Source organism: Mobula hypostoma, chromosome 2 (genome assembly GCF_963921235.1).
Source record: "Mobula hypostoma chromosome 2, sMobHyp1.1, whole genome shotgun sequence".
Classification (NCBI taxonomy): Eukaryota; Metazoa; Chordata; class Chondrichthyes; order Myliobatiformes; family Myliobatidae; genus Mobula; species Mobula hypostoma.
In genome coordinates, this window is record NC_086098.1 from 20,115,796 (window position 1) to 20,133,361 (window position 17,566).

The following is a 17,566-nucleotide window of genomic DNA, read 5'->3' on the forward strand; positions in this document are numbered from 1 at the left end:
ACATGTAACCCAATGTTATGAATGCTCAATTTTCCAATTTCAAATAACCCACATGTCCTGTGTTCACCATCCCATACCCTCACCTGTTCACCGAGGTTTCTTCTCCCTTCGTTCACCTCTTCCATCCCTCGCCCCCTCCTCGTTCCACGTCCCATCATCCCCTCCCACATGGTTCTATTGCACCTTGCCATGAACTGCTATATGCTGGATACCTTTTCACTTCCCTCTCAGTCCTGATGCAGGATTTCGATCTAAACCTCCTGCTTCCACAGATGCTGCGTACCCCTTTCTGCTCTAAGTTTTTTGTTTTTTGATTGAGAATGTATGTGACTTATGTATGTATGTATGTAAAAATCGACCCTATTTCCACAGTTAATTTCCTGTTAATTACGAGATTTAAGATTTAATGTTTAATTTGTTCCTCTATTTGTGCAATGATTCAGTTCAGGTAAAGGAAATTGATAACAAACTCTGTGAAGTATAAACCTGTAAAACAACTCAGACACGCATGCAGGTTCACATTCCTGTAATAAATTAATTTGCATAGACAGAGTATGCGATCAAGAAGGATTCTAACAGTTTGCATCACTGCATTCCTTCACGGAGACGGCTGCTCCTGTTTTCGGCAGGTGTGGAATTTTAAAATCCTCCTGAAAGTTCGTAAACATCTGACATAAATCTAATGTCCATGAATGTGACGGCCTTCGATGAGTCTGAAAGGAGACAAGTAACCAGCTGAACCATTTGTTATCTCTGAACAATTTTTGGTGGCAAGCAGAGAGTTGAACGTATTGAGGAAATAAAACAATCCCAGAAGGTGGAAGGCACCAGTTGGAGGTTTCAACACTGTTGAGTTATAAACTCACTCCAGTTTGTTTGATTCATCGCACTCAAGTTTCTCCAAAGGCACTGGAGTGGCTGGAAAATGAAGACCGAGTTGGATCTGGCCAAAATGATGGACCTCAGCTTCCTGTCAGAGGAAGAACAACAGGCTCTACAGAAAGTCCTCAAACGAGATGCAGATCTGAAAAAGCTTGAAGAAAAGCGTATCAGGTAAACAATGAATAATGGATGTATCTCTGTCTCTTATTGGCATTCACTTCACATTCCTCCCTATTCTTTTGTACCTTCGATGAGATTTCACATCAAGGCTCTGTCTGGCATTTCAGGTGAGTTTCTAAGATCCCATAACACATTGTGTGCCAGGCACTGTAACCGTACTTAGGCCAATGTGTATCCTTAACTCGATAAACCTGTTCATAATCTCAGTGCTATTGTTTTGAAAATTTGTGATGTGTATGTATACTGCTAGATCAGTACTGTCTTAATGCAGAAGACAGCGTCAATGTGTTAACACTGTGTTAAAGGTGCAGCACGGTAGTGTAGTGGTTAGCATAACACTTCATAGCCAAGTTCAGTTCCCAGCGCTGTCTGAAGGAGTTTGTACATTCTCCCCATGACCATGTGGGTTTCCTCCGGGTGCTCCAGTTTCCTCCCACAGTCTGAAGACATTCTAGTTGGTAGGTTGTAAGTTGTCTCGTGATTAGGATCGGATTAAACTGGGGCGTGGCTCGAAGGACCAAAAGACCATACGACATAGGAGCAGAATGAGGCCATTCAGCCCAGCGAGTGGGCTCCACCATTCTATCATGGCTGATCCTGAATCCCTCTCAACCCCGTACACCTGCCTTATCGCCAAATCCTTTGATGCCCTGACCGATCGGAAAACGAACAACTTCCGCCTTAAATATATCCACGGACTTGGCCTCCACTGCTGGCTGTGGCAGAAGGGCCTACCCTGGCTGTAAATCTATCAATCAGTAAGAAAAAAATAACCACTGTACCAGTAGGTAGTCAAGAATAATCTCACGTCATATTGGTTCTTATTTTGTGTGCAACATTAATTTGATCTGCAAATGAGGTTGAAAATTTTCTTTGAGCTGTGTAATGATATATTTCCTTACCTAATTAAAATTTAATAGATTTGTCTTTTTAGTATTGTGCACTGTGCTTTCTGGTCTGGGCTGTAGCTGTAAAATGTGTGATTATATTATTAATTTAACAATGGTTTGTAGAATTTCATACACTTTCTACTCATACAGAGTGTCTGTGCATTTACAAAGAGGGTGCTTTCAGATTTGAGCCTCAAATTCTAAATATGATCAATTTTCCACGGCTAATACATATTTTTTTAAATGATTTTACCACACCCCCATTTATTCTGTTAAAGCTGTACTTCCAGTAACTTTCTTTTAGTGTGTGAGTTCTACTGTTGCCAGGTAACATCAGGCAATGGGTGTTGTACCTGGAACCAATGGCAGAAGACGCAATAATATAGCCACTTTTGGCTGAAGTGGACCTATTTCCATTCACCACTCCTTCCCTTCAGGCCAATTTAGGTTATTTTAACTTTAATTGCTGAGCCCGCTCGTTCTTCTGTCAGCAATATACTACATTTTGCTTTCTAGTTGACTCCACTTTGTGGTGGAAAATCTGGCGAGAGTTCCCTCGACAAACATCATATTCAATGCTTAAGGCAATGGGTATAAAGTCCTTTACCAACAGAGCAGGTGCATCTGCTTTTCAACCTGTTTAATGTCTGATATTTGTAAAGATCACACTATAAAGAGGACCAAGAACCTATGCTAAACTATGTCCCACCTTTTATATAGAAATACTCTGCCGAGTTAGCGTGGTCGGATAGTAATGACAGGGAAAATTCTAGCCCTTGAAGTATCTAATGCACTGAAACAGAGAAACTTCAGGATTATGTACCTGTGTAGTTAATTGTGAAAATGTGAATATTTCTGTCGATAATTCTCTGAGGCACTATGTAAGCTAAAACAAGAGATTCTGCTGATGCTGGAAATCTTGAGGTACATGCGCAAAGTGCCGGAGGAACTCAGCAGGTTGGGCAGTATCTACGGAAGAAAATAAACAATCGACATTTTGAGCCAACACTGTTTATCAGGACTGCAAAAGAAGGGGGAGGTCATTTAAACTGAACTCCCTATAAGAAGGTGGGGTGTTGGGGGGAGGGAAGGAATACAAGTTGGCAGGTGATAGGTGAGAGCACGTGAGGGGGAAGGTGATTGGGTGGGGAGGGAGGATGAAGTAAGAAGCTAGCAGTTAATAGGTGGAAAAGCTAAAATGTTGATGAAGAATGAATCTGATAGGGAGGGGCAGTAGACCATGGGAGGAAAGGAGGAGGAGGGGCACCAGAGAAAGGTAATTTCAATATCTAGTAAATTTAAGAATTATTAAGCTATTTATATAAAAAAATCTCACTGCAAATAACCTTGAAATGTGCTTTGTTACTTGAGATATTGAGGTTATTTATTGTTTAAATCTACAAACTAATCTAGAGTTGTAGGTTATCATTTTTTCAAATAATTGTATGGAGTTAAATGATACTTATTTTTAAAGAAAGTTTTTAAAGAATGGAGATTCAGCTGTCAAATCCAGCTGAGGTTCTTACCCAACCAGGTCAGAGTCTTTTACTTCTGCACAGACTGGGAATTGAACGAGGTGGACTTAATTATGTTCGATTATAGTAACTGAAAAGAACAAGACTTTAGATTAAGGGTTGTAAACCTGAACTTGATTTATACGAAAGTGAAATGTGTGTACTTCAGAATAGTTTATACTGCGCTTCTGAAGCAGTCCTGTATGTTTGTGGACAAACAAGAGAAATCTGCAGATGCTGGAGATCTGAGCAACACACACAAAATGCTGAAGGAACTCAGCAGGCCAGGCAGCATCTATGGAAAAAAGTACAGTTGATGGCCCAACACGTTGACTGTACTTTTTCCACAGGTGCTACCTGGCCTGCTGAGTTCCTCCAGCATTTTGTGTGTGTTGCTGTATGTTTGCGGTCCTGTCTGATCTGTAGGGAGTTTGTAGTGGTGTCTCACAGAACAGTCCAGCACAGAAGCAGGCCCTTTGGCCCACTTAGTTGGTACTGAACCATTTAAACTGAACTGCCTATTTCCTGCTCCCTGAATATAGCCTTCCATACCCCTACCATCCATGTACCAATCCAAACTTCTCTGAAATGTTGAAATCGACCTTGTATGCACCACATGTGCTAGCAGTTCATTCTACACTCTCATGATCCTCTAAGTGAAGAGGTTCGACTTCATGTTTCGCTGAAACTTTTCAACTTTCACCCTTAACCCATGACCTCCAGTTGTAGTCCCAACCAACAGCAGTAGACAAAGCCTGCATGAATTTACTCTATCTATACCCCTCATAACTTTGGAGAAATGTCAAATCTTCTACATTCAATACTCCTCTCAATTGTCTACGTTCCAAGGAGTAAAGTCCTAACCTATTGAATCTTTGCTTATAACAAAGTTCAAAGTTCAAAGTAAAATTTATTTTCAGAGTACAACATACAACCCTGAGATTCTTTCTTCTTTCTCAACAAATCTATAGAATAGTAACTAAATGAAAGAGCAAGAGCATAGAAGACAACAACATGGTGAAATGCAACTATAAATAAACAGCAATAAATAACAAGATGGAGAGTCCTTACAGTGAGATTATTGGTTGTGGTAACATCTTGATGGATTAGTGTAATTATCCTCTTTTGTTCACGAGCCTGATGGTTCAAGGGGAGTAACTGTTCTTGAACCTGGTGGTGCAAGTCCTGAGGCACTTGTCCCTTTTGCCGGATTGCAGCAGTGAGAAAAGAGCATGGTCTGGGTGGTGAGGATCTTTGATGATCGATGACGCTTTCCTACGAAAGTGTTTCGTGCAGATGTGCTCAAAGGTCGGGAGGGCTTTACTCGTGATGTACTGGGCCAAATACACTGCCTTTTGTAGACCTTTCCATTCAAAGGCATTGGTGTTCCCATACCAGGCCATAATGCAGCTAGTCAAAACACTTTCCACCACACATCTATGGAAGTTTGTCAAGGTTTTTTGACTCAAGTCCTCTAGAACTGGCAACATCCTTGTAAATTTTCTCTGTACTCTTTCAACCTTGTTTGCATCTTTCCTGTAGATAGGTGACTAAAACTCCAAATTAGGCCCCACCATTGCCTTAACCAACTTCAACGGAACATATTTGTAGCCTGGTTGGTATGTGCTAACTTTATAATGTGTTCCTTGGTGTGTTTGTTTTTGTTCCACCTGACTCAGTATGTTATGATGTCCTAGATACACATAGTCCATCCTGATCTGAACAATGTAGTTACAGACTGTGTCGTCCACAATGACCATTGCAGTCTTGAGAGCTGCAATCCAAGTTGGTTATATAAAAGTTGAAAACGTGGAATAAAATTTACTGTAAGGACTCACCCCTTCGGGCAGCATCTGTTGAAAAGGGAACAGAGTTAATATTTCATGTCAAAGCCCCTTCATTAGAATGGATTGATCTATGAAGGGGTTTGTATTATAGTCAGGGAGCATATTGATCATGCTAATCTGAGATAGATTTGAAATTCAGTCCTGGTTCCTGTCCAAGCAGTAACTGGCAAGTGGTGCAATGCTAGGAGTTGGTAGTCAATGGTAATTTAAAAAGAGGTTTCCAATGAAGTCTGATTGGTTGCAGACAGATTGATCTGTGCTGGATTATTAATGAATTCCTGGGTGTTTGTAAATCTAGGCTGATTTTTGATGAGGTCGCTATGCAGTTCTGTCTGAATATGATCTAGTCCTATTTATTTTGGTTTTGGAGTGCAATTCTGAGATTGTACACCTTGCTAGGTTAGTAGTACAGTACTGGGAGTGTGTAGCCAGGCTCCTCTGTGCCGGGTCAGTGATGCTGTCCTGAGCTTGTGCAGTCAGTCTGATCCCAGGCCTGCTTCACATTTGGCAGGCTGAATGTCCTGTGTTTGTATGGTAGGCCTGGCAGTGTGTGGTCCACCTGTGCTTAGCACGTTCTGCCAGATGCAACCCAGGAAGAACCACCCAGGAATTTTAAAGCAGTTCTGGTTTGTGTCATCCAAGCACAATGTGGCCTGGTTTCTTTTACGTTTGCAATGAAGTTGTGTGTGTGCATGCACATAGCACAGTGCTGGGTGTGGATCGTCCTGGTTGGTATGTACTTAATTTATGGAGCAATCTTGGGTGTGGAGAGCCTATTCTGGTATGTGGTGAATTTCTGGGGCCGTACATTATACCTCTTCAGTCTAGGCTGGTGTGAGTGTGTGTGTATATGTATGCTTCTGTTTTGTGAGCTGTATATTTTCCAGCCCAGGGTGACTAGGTTGCATTGATAGTATTGCATCTGTTAATGTGGCATGGAATATTATCTGCTCAATATGTAAAGGAGGTTGGGTCTGTGTGGTCCTGTCTCTTTGATACAGTGCTTATTTTTGACGAGGTCAGATCAGTGTAGTCCTGAGTGTGTGTAGATTAACCTCGCTTGTTCTCCGTTGTAGAGTAGCTGTAGTGTGTAAAATCAGACAGATCTGCTGGGTTTGTTGAGCAATTGTGGATGGTATGTACTCAATGCTGATCTGGGTGAGGTTTGCAATATGATAGAACATAGAACATAAAACGTAGAAATCTACAGCACATTATAGGCCCTTCGGCCCACAATGTTGTGCTGACCATGTAACCTACTCTAGAAAATGCCGAGAATTTCCCTAGCGCATAGTCCTTTATTTTTCTAAGCTCCATGTACCTATCTAAGAGGCTGTTAAAAGACCCTGTTGTATCCGCATTGATTGATGATATGTTTGTTCTACGCTGGAGTCTAAAGGCATCTGTTGGAGCAGTGCCATATATGTATGGACCAGTTTGGCAAATGTAGTCATTGTAGGGCAGGTCTGTGGATGTATCATTCAGGATGCTAGTTGCTGTGTTTGTAATGGGATCCTGGGTGTGTGCAGTCCATGTTGATCAGCACCTTTCTGTGCTGCTGTCCTGCGGATCTGTAGAGCAAAGTAACTTGTAGCCATTTACGGGACCTCAAACTCCAGGCTCGTTAACTCACCAGCTCTCGTGCCTCTTGCTCGCATGTTTATCTGATCTCGGGTCCCACCAACCTGGGACAGCCCGGCGTCCACGAATGTCCTCTGACACCCATCCACATTGTAGGCCTTTGAGCGCTGAACAGAGGGCTGGACACCAGATGTTCGGGACCCATCTACATCATTGGCGTTTGAGCATGGAGTGTTGTCCTTAGAGCCATAGAAAAGTCCAGCGCAGAAACAGGCCATTTGGCCCATCTAGTCCATGCCAAACCATTTAAGCCACCTCGTCCCATCACCTGCACCCGGACCATAGCCCTCCATACCCCTCCCATCCTTGTACCCATCCAAACTTTTTTTGAACATACTGAGCCTTAGAACAATACAGCACAGAATTACACCTTCTTTCCGTGTCCACGTTGCTGGCCTTTGAGTGAGGAGCAAAGGCCTAGACTCCAGATGTCTATCAACATCCATCCAAATCAGTGAGAATCACTGATGATTACACAAAATTCAACTCTATTTACAAGTCTTCACTGGTTCAAGGGTTTAATGGTTCCATTTAATATCAGAGGAAGTATACAATATACACCCTGAAATTCTTACTCTCTGCAGACATTCACGAAAACAGAAGAAACCCCCCCCAAAGACTGAATGACTAAAACATTAGAATCCCAAAGCCCCCTCTCCCTCCTCCCACACGAAAACAGCAGCAACAAAGCATCAACCCTCCCTCCTCACCCCTCCAAAGGTGTGCTGACACTGTGGAGTGATATTGCATGTCATCCATCCAGCCTGTCTTGCAATGCTTCTGCATTATATTCCCGGGAGTGTATAATCTACTCTGATCTGTGCTGTGAGCCTTGGTGAGCTGTTCAAGTGGTGTGCTGTGCTGACATTATAGGACAGTCCTGGGTGTATGTGAGGCAAAAGCGATCTGTTTTGGGTTTGTGGTGTCGTCCAGCTAGATTTACGCTGAAGCAACCTGAAACTTCTGGGGATCACCCTCTGGGGGGCATGGTAGGGCAGCAGTTAGTGCAATGCTTCACAGTGCCAGCTGTAAAATCGATATAAATTCAATTCTCACTGCTGTCTGTATTGAGTTTGTAGGCTTTCTGGGTGTTCCAGCTTCCTCCCACATTCCAAAGACGTACAGGCTAAGGTTCGTCCGTTGTGGGCATACTAAATTAATGCCAGAAGCATGTTGACAGCTGCAGGTGGCCCCAACACGTGCTCAGCAGTGTCAGTTGTTGGTGCAAGATGACAAAATTTCATTGTATGTTTTATTAGCGTAACGCTTTAGAGCACCTGGACCCGGATTGAATTCCCGTCACTGTCTGTAAGGAGTTTGTACGTTCTCCCCATGACCACGTGGGTTTCCTCTGGCTGCTCCAGTTCCCCCCCCATCCCAAAATCGTATGGGTTAGTTGGTTATTGGTCACACGGGTGTAAATAGATAGCAGGGTCATATTGGGCTGCTTCTCTAAATAAATAAACAAATAAAGATAATCTTTGTATTCAAAAACTGCGCAGTGAAAACCTTCTTGGAGAGATCAAATGACTGGACCCTCCAGGAGCTACTTTACACTGAGAAATATTTGCAGCAGACGTCCAAGTTACAGTGTGGCACTTACAGAGTATGGATGTCCACTCGTTGCACGATAGGCCCTGAAATACATTCCCCAGTTCGCTACCACTTCTTTCCAAAAAGATAACAAAGTCTAATTGTCACCTGATTGTGGGTTTGAGCCCATTACCTGTACAACCTGATTGAATGACAATAGCTTTTTCAAAATTATGTTGTAGAAAACCATATTGGCATGTTATTGATTCCACGTTCGATAAAGTGCTCTTGTAATGTAATGAGCTAAGTACATGAATAATTTACGTCACCTGTACAGTTCTGACAAATGACTTTAATTAGTTAGATAAACAGCGTGCATAAATTTGGTCTGGCATCGTGAGTTTGATGATCTCATTTTGGACACTGAAGCACTTCTGGCAAGAGTTATTGTCACTGATTTAGTGAGATAAAATGGATTATATTTCTTGGTGCTATTATTCTGGAGGAGGTTAGGTACTCATTTTAGTGTTACTTTACTGTATGTTACTGAGTCCATGATATTAAGTACAGTACCATGCAAAATCTAAGGCTCATATATATAGCTAAGACTTTTGCACAGTACTGTATTTGTCAATGTGGAGCGGAGTTTGTAAATCTGGCAGGAAGCAAAGTATGTTGGGAAATGCGAGGGTGGAGGGACAGGTGACAGAGAAAGAGTGCCAGAGGCAGGGGGTGGCATGGGTGCAGACACACCCAGCCTTGAGACACTGGTCAAGGGGTCATTTGATTCAAAATAAATGGTTTATTGATCATTACAGGATGTCTCTCTGGTGCTTCCTGCTCCCTCCTCTCTCCCTTCCCCTTTTCCCAACCATGATTCCCCTCTCCCTGCCCCCTTGACATTCTCAGTCGATAATACAGACTCATATCGGAATCGGGTTTATCATCACTCACATATGTCATGATTTTTTTTTTTTGCGGCATTGCTACGGTACTGTGCAAAAGTCCTAGGCACTCTAGCTATATACATCTGCCCAAGACTTATGCTCAGTACTGTATTCCTACTGAAAAACATCTTGTATTTTGAAATGGGGTGAACAATTTGTAGATAGTATAGCAAGGATTCACGAATGCTACTACAGATACCTAAACAATACATTTTATTCTTCTACAAAACAGCTGCTCTGGACATTATATTTTACATTATTGACCTGCACAGAATAATAAATAATTAAGCCATCTGTTTAAACTAATTATCATTGTGGCTAGAGTTGATACCAGTGTTAATGCAGATAGAGTTATAGAATATTACAGGCCCTTCAGCCAGGACCAAAAGGCTCCGGGACAGTTTCTTCCACCAGGCCATCAGAGAATTAATTCATGCTGATATAATTGTATTTCTATGTTATATTGACTATCCTGTTGTACATACAAATTACTATAAATTGTACATTGCGTATTTAGATGGAGATGTAATGTAAAGATTTTTTACTCCTCATGTATGTGAAGAATGTAAATAATAAAGTCAATTCAATTCAATTCTAAATAGAGCCATGTATTTATTTATAAGCTAAAATCCACTTAATATCAAAATTCAAAGAATATTTATTATTAAAGTATACATATGTAACCATATACAACTTACCTGACAGCGGCCCCCTAGGCCTGAGTCAACGTAATAGTATTAGTAGTAGTACCATATACAACCCTGAGATTGAGTCCAAAGGTTTACCAGTTCTTGGATTAATTGGTCATTGTAAATGGTCCTGTGATGAGGCTAGGATTAAATCAGAGGATTACTAGGTGGTGTGTCTCGAATGTTCGGAAGAGCCTATTCCGAGCTGTATCTCAATAAGTGAATTAATGGACAAATACATTCATTTTCCTGCGAGCATTCACAATAAACCCAAAGAAACACAACAGCACCAATGAAAAACCACACACATCAGAGACAGACAAGCAACCAATGTGCAAAAGACATATTTCCCAAAGATGCTTTATCCAAGGTCTTTTGCTTAGTAATATGGGATGTATGTTTGCTGGCAGAAGAACACTCAACAAAAATGCACTGAATGCTATAGGGAAGATTTCTTAAATAATAATTTTTTAGGAGAAGAAACATATGAAATTGTACTTTACAGCACCAGTTCCCGGTATTGGTTCAGTGCCCTCATTAGGTTCTCTATTTATGTGTGTGGTTCTGAAGATTGAGAAGATAAATGAGTTATGTTGTAAATACTGACATGCAGCTGCTTCCTTCTTCAGATTATTGCAATACTTTGTACTCTCAGCGCACACAAACCAACTTCTCTTACACAGCATAACAATCTTCCAAATTTATTCCTGTGCATCTATTCTGGGAACGCAGTATCAACATGTTAATCTTCAATGCAAAAAAGATAGTAAAAACAATAAAACAATCTGTAATTGTCTGATGTTGTAATTGCAGTAGATAAAGTTATTATTCAAGATTATATTCAATACCTGCGTGAATTGTTTGAAATTTTACCTGGCAATAATTATTGGAAATTGGATTCTGAGCATTAAATCACTACACTGGAAAGTAGCCTCCTGTAATCGATTTTCCTCAAAACATTTACAGAACTAATCTGAAATGATGACAAAGAAGAATTCTGATGCCTTGAAACATTAAAATGCAAATTCAATCCTTTACGACAAGTTTCTTTGACACATAAATTTGTTTAAATCAGCAGCAGTTGTTAAAAAATGTAGCTCCGGTAAAAATCACTTTTCTTAAAATCAATACCTTGTCAAAGCTTTTGAAATCGATAAGTGTTAAGTAATTGACTTTTTCCTGTAATATACAAAATAATTAGGTTACATGAAGCATAAAGCACTCAGAAATTTAGCAAATAAAGCTTAAATGTTAGACACACATAACAGTTGCTGGTGAACGCAGCAGCCCAGGCAGCATCTCTAGGAAGAGGTACAGTCGATGTTTTGGGCTGAGACCCTTCGTCAGGACTAACTGAAAGACCTTTGCATCTGAGTTTTGGTTTACAATAGGTTAACAATTTATTTGTAATCCTTGCTTATTAGATAGCAAAATAAAATACTGCAAACATGTTGAAAATAAACACTCCATGTTGGGCTGGAGTGTACCTACCACTGAGCGGTAGCTTGGACCATTAACATAAGCTATCTCCTTATGTGTCCGTCAATCCATAGTCTTCAAGCCCACATGTTGCAATAAGACAGTACGAAATGCACTGCAGGTCAGGAATTGCATGAAAGCTAGTATAGGATACAGAACAGATCTGGATTGTCCTGAGCTATTTGGTCTATTAGCTTTGACTGGCATATATAGCCAGTTCCTTTCATTTGAATGAAGTTCTTGACCTTTGTCAAAAAGCTTTGGGGATTTTGGGTTTGCTGGCAAGCCCAGCCCATTTACAGCATTTGAGAAAGCGAACCTACAACTTTGAACCTCTGTGATTGTCATGATGAATTCGCAGTGCTGCAGGGCATGGAGTTCAGGATTTAGGTGTCAAGATGTAGTCGCATTTGAGATTCAGTATCAGATCTAACGTAAATAAGACCATAAAATATAGGAGCAGGAGTAGGCCATTCAGCCCATCGAGTCTGCTCCACCATTCAATCATGGGCTGATCCAATTCTTCCAGTCATCCCCACTCCCCTGTCTTCTCCCCCTACCCTTTGATGCCCTGGCTAATCAAGAATTTTTGATTTTCTTCACTTTTTATAATTTATACATTTACCGTAGTTCAATATATTGTTTAAAATAACATTTTGTATTTTACATCTATTTCAACCATTTTGATAATGTATAGTCAGCAGAGTATTTAAGTCAAGTCAAGTGACTTTTTATTGTCATTTCGACTATAACTGCTGGTACAGTACAGAGTAAAAATGAGACAGTGTTTTTCAGGACCATGGTTCTACATGAAACAATACAAAAACTACAATGAACTACGTAAAACAACACAAAACTGCACTAGACTACAGATCTACCCAGGACTGCATAAAGTGCACAAAACAGTGCAGACATTACATAAATAATAAACAAGACAACAGGCACAGTAGAGGGCAGTAGGTTGGTGTCAGTCCAGGCTTTGGGTCTGATGGAGTCTGATGGCTTGGGGGAAGAAACTGTTACATAGTCTGGTCATGAGAGCCCGAATGCTTTGGTGTCTTTTGCCAGCTGGCAGGAGGGAGAAGAGTTTGTATGAGGGATGAGAGGTGCGTGGGGTCCTTCATAATGCTGTTTGCTTTAGGATGCAGCGTGTGGTGTAAATGTCTGTAATGGCATGAAGAGATGAATATCAGAAGGTCAATGTATGGGACTCACATATTACTATTTAAGGAGGCATTGTGTAAAGTATATTTAATATGAACCAATAACAAATGGAAAACTGCAGTTTATAATGTAGTGGCAATAAACTACAATATGTCATATTTATAAATGGTGTGACAGTGAATATGTCTTGAAACTGTCTTTTGGTGAGATGGATTAGTTATGGTTTGATCAAATACTTCCAAACTACAAATGTGTTGCATATGGAACTGCATTATTCTAGGTTTCAATATAATTCCTGAAATAGCCACTATTTTTAATATCTATGGCACCTGCTTTCTTAATCACAAGATTTTTGAGCCCAACTTTTTTCAACATGTGATTCCCTGAGGGAATCATCTCGAGGAAGATGCAGGGTGGCTGACAGTCTCTCTACTTTTAATTAGAATCTCCTGCACTGTAACTTCTATTTATCAGATCTATTTTTGTGTGGTTTTATTCTCTCAGATATTGTCTGAAATTGATGTTTGATTATTATATCTTGTTCCATGTAAAGCACTTTGAACTGCCTCGTGTTTGAAAAGTGCCATACAAATGAACTTGCTCGCTTGTTTGCTTACTGGCCGTGCCTGTGTACGTCAAATTGGTTTTTCTTCTGAATTAGTTACTTTTGTGTGTCAGGCAAGTGTAGCCGTTGATGGAGCACTACTGCAGATCCAGTGATCAGCGATCAGAGTTCAATTCCTGCCGCTGTACGTAACGAGTTATGACTATTGCTCAATCTAAAGGTCATGGGTTAAGGGTAAAAGGTGAGATGTTTAAGGGGACTGTGAGGGGAACCTTCTTCACTCAGAGGACGGAGAGAGTAAGGCATGAACTGTTAGTGGAAGTGGCGGATGCGGGTTCAATTTCAACAGTTAAGAGAAATGTGGACAGGTACATGAATGGGAGGGGTTTGGAGGGCCAGGTGCAGGTTGGTGGGACTAAGCAGAATAATAGGTCAGCAAGACTAGATGGGCTGAATGCTCTGTTTCTGTGCTGTAGTGTGTACTACGAGTGACAGCAAGGTGCTCCGGTTTCCTCCACATTCCAAAGATGTACAGTTAAGGTTAATGAGCTGTGGGCATGCTATGTTGGTGCTGGAAGCATGGTACAATTGTGGGCTGCCCAACACAATCCTTCCTTATTTAATTTGATACAAATAATGCATTTCAATGTAGCTGTGGCAAATAAAGCTAATCTTCTTAAAAATATATTTTTTACACCAATAGCATAACAAAATATGCTCAACGTAATCCAAAGGCAAATGTACATGGCCGATTATCAAAGCACGGATTCTTAACAATAAATTTATTACGAATTATTGCCCAGGCTATTTCTATGAAGTTAGTATATTGACTGAGCTATCCACAATATTTTCAGTTTTACTAACAAAATGTTCCGATGTGTTATTTCGTTTTTGTCATCTCAGTAAAATACAATCCTTCATTGATTTTCATTATGTTCATTTAAAACCAGGGAATAGGGGAAACTTGCCCACATGTCAAAGCTATTATATTATCTATCTACCAATTTGTTCTGTTTGAAAAGGCATCTGAAAAATTATATGGGAATTAAGGGACAGACTACTATTTATTGACGACGGCTCAGTCTTCAATACCATAATTCTAAGTAAACTCAGCTCCAAGATCCTTGCAACACATACGAAATGCTGAAGGAACTCAGCAGATCAGGCAGCATCCTTGGAAAGTTTGGATAGATTTAAGACAAGGTTGGATAGATTTTTGCATAGTAGGGGTATTAAGGGTTATGGGGAAAAGGCAGGTAGGTGGAGATGAGTCCATACTCAGATCAGCCATGATCTTATTGAATGGTGGAGCAGGCTCGACGGGCCAGATGGCCTACTCCGGCTCCTATTTCTTATGTTCTTATGAAAGGAATAATCAGTTGATGTTTTGGGCCGAGACCCTTCATCAAAACTAAAACGTTGACTCTATATTATTTTCCATACAGTCTGCCTGACTTGCTGATTTTCTCTAGCATTTTGTTCATGTTGCTCTGGATTTCCTGAATCTACGGATTATCTTGTTTCTTGGGACTCAGCACTTTCCTTTGCAACTGGATCCTTGACTTCCAGACCAACAGAACACAATCTGTAAGGTTAGGCAGTAACACCTGTGCCACGATTGTCCTCAACTCAAGAATGCATCCTCTGCCCCCTGTTTTACTGCCTATACCGTGTGGCCAGATTCTGCTCAAACACCATGTACACATTTGCAGGTGACATCTCCATAGTGGGCTGAATCTCAAAAATGTTGAGTCAGGGTACAGGAAAGAGATAGAAAGCCAGTGGCTTGGTGTCATGACAAGCTTTCCCTCAATGCAGCGAAACAAAAGAGCTGTCCATTGGCTTCAGGAAGGGGGGCAGTACATACGATCCTGCCTATATCAATGTTTCTAACGTGGAAATGGTTGAGAGCTTCAAGTTCCTTGGAATGAACATCACAAGTAACCTGGCTTGGTCCAACCATCTTGGCATCACAGCCTAGGAAACTCACCAGTGCCTCTACTTCCTCGGGACGCTAAAGTAATTCAGTATGTTGACCTTGACCAATTTTTATACATATTCCAGAGACAGCACCGAGTGTATTTTGCAGTTTAGTATGGCAAACCCTCTGCCAAAGACTGTAAGGAACTACAAAGAGTTGTGGAAACAGCTCATAGAAATGAGTTTTCCAACTATGGACTCTGTCAACACTTTATGTTGCCTCAATAGAGCAGCCAACATAATCAAAGTTCCTACCCACACTGAAATTCTCTCTTCTTCTCCATGCCCCCCCCCCCCATTGAGCAGCATGGTAGTGTAGTGGTTAGCACAACGGTTTATAGTACCAGTGATTCCGGTTCAATTCCCGTCGCTGCCTGCAAGAGGTTTGCACTTTCTCCCCGTCACCATGTGGGTTTCCTCCAGATGCGCTGGTTTCCTCCCACTGTCCAAAGACATACCAGTTAGTAGGTTAATTGGTCATTGTAAATTGGCCTGTGACTGAACTAAATCAGGGGTTGCTGGGCAGCATGGCTCAAAAGGCCAGAAGGGCCTGTTACACATTGTATGTCAATAAATAAATAAAATACAAAAGCCTGAAAGCCTGTATCTCCAAGCTCGAGGTCAGCTTCTACCCTGCATTATAAGACTATTAAATTGATCTCTTATACCTTAGGGTGGACTCTTGATTCATCTACCTTGACATGGCCTTGCAGTTTATTGTCTGCCTGAACTGTGTTTTCTCAGTAACTGTACAATATTGTGTATTGTGTATTGTTTTCCCCTTGTACTTTTTGATGCCCTGTTGGGATAAAATGATTGGTACAGATAGCATGCAAAGTAATTTTTTCCACTGTGCCTCAGTACATGTGGTGCTAAAGGTAACATGTCAAGGAATTGTTCTGTCAGCGATTTCCACTAAATTGGCTAATGCATATGAACACTACCATTATCCGAAATAATATTGAAATAATTGTAGCAGCCCTCCTTGTAGATGTGCTCCCCACCATTGAGCCCATCTACAAGGAGCACTGCCACTAAGGGGCAGAATCTATCATCCTGCACCTCACCACCCCCCTACCAGCATCCAGACCATGTTCTCTTTTCGCTGTTGTTATCGGCAAGGAGGTCCAGGAGCCTTAGGCTGCACGCCCCAGGACTGGGAACAGTTATCACCCTTCAACTATCAGGCTTCTGAACCAGCGTGGATAACTTCATTCATCTCAACTCTGAGCTGATTCCACAACCTATGGACTAACTTTCAAAGATTCTACAACTCATGTTCTCTGTATGTATGTATTTGCCCAGTTAGACTTATTTTGCACTTAGGTTGTTTGGAAGTATTTGTGTGTAGCTCTTCATTGATTCTATTGCATTTCTTTGTTCTAATATGAATGTCCGCGAGTAAAGAAACCTCAACTGCTATATAGTGACAAATATGTAATTTGATGATAAATTTACTTTGAACTCTGAACTTTGAGATTTCAAAATAATGTGTTTGTAAGGATACTGAGAAGGACTTGGTGATGGAGTTACACTTGAACTTGACGGGTGCAAGTAGCTGAGCAACTTCCCATCTACTTCATATTTTATACTTCATTGTTGCCAAACAATTGATACTAGAGCGTACAATTATCACAGGGATATTTGATTCTGCTCTTCGTGCTCCCTGGAGTACAAATCGACAGTAAATATTAAAAATTTAAATTATAAATCATAAATAGAAGATAGAAAAGGGAAAGTAAGGTGGTGCAAAAAAACCGAGAGGCAGGTCCGGATATTTGGAGGGTACGGCCCAGATCCAGGTCAGGATCCGTTCAGCAGTCTTATCACAGTTGGAAAGAAGCTGTTCTCAAATCTGGCCGCACGAGTCTTCAAGGTCCTGAACCTTCTCCCAGAGGGAAGAGGGATGAACAGCGTGTTGGCTGGGTGGGCCGTTTGTGCATTTTCTATGATTCCTTCCTACATTCCTCTCCCATCCACATGATATCTGCTTTTCTAAGTACAACATTAAGACTGTTGACAAAATAACCCGATAATATATATTTCTTTGAGAACAGCTTCTGTTTTCATGTCACCTTGTTCTGGTGGGGACAACTGAATGGGTGCAGTTCACCTGCAGGTTAAGAGCGATGCCATGAGGAAAGCTGCCCACTGAGGACATGTGGGTACTGGGTGGAACCATTCAGCGTGTTTCAAATCAGCAGGATGTGACAACCCAAGCAAAACTGCAAGTTAACTGAACAATTAGCCCCTGC

At 41.1% G+C, this 17,566-nt stretch overlaps 1 protein-coding gene across 1 annotated transcript in view; it reads left to right on the forward strand.

The window, feature by feature from the left end:
* The first annotated feature begins 570 nt into the window (after positions 1–570).
* Positions 571–17,566, forward strand: part of LOC134338214 (synaptotagmin-like protein 1) — a 226,772-nt gene continuing 209,776 nt past the window's right edge. Inside the window, exon 1 of the mRNA XM_063033892.1 lies at positions 571–1,053. Coding sequence (XP_062889962.1) covers positions 926–1,053 — 128 coding nt within the window. The 5' untranslated portion in view covers positions 571–925. The remainder of the gene's footprint in view (positions 1,054–17,566) is intronic.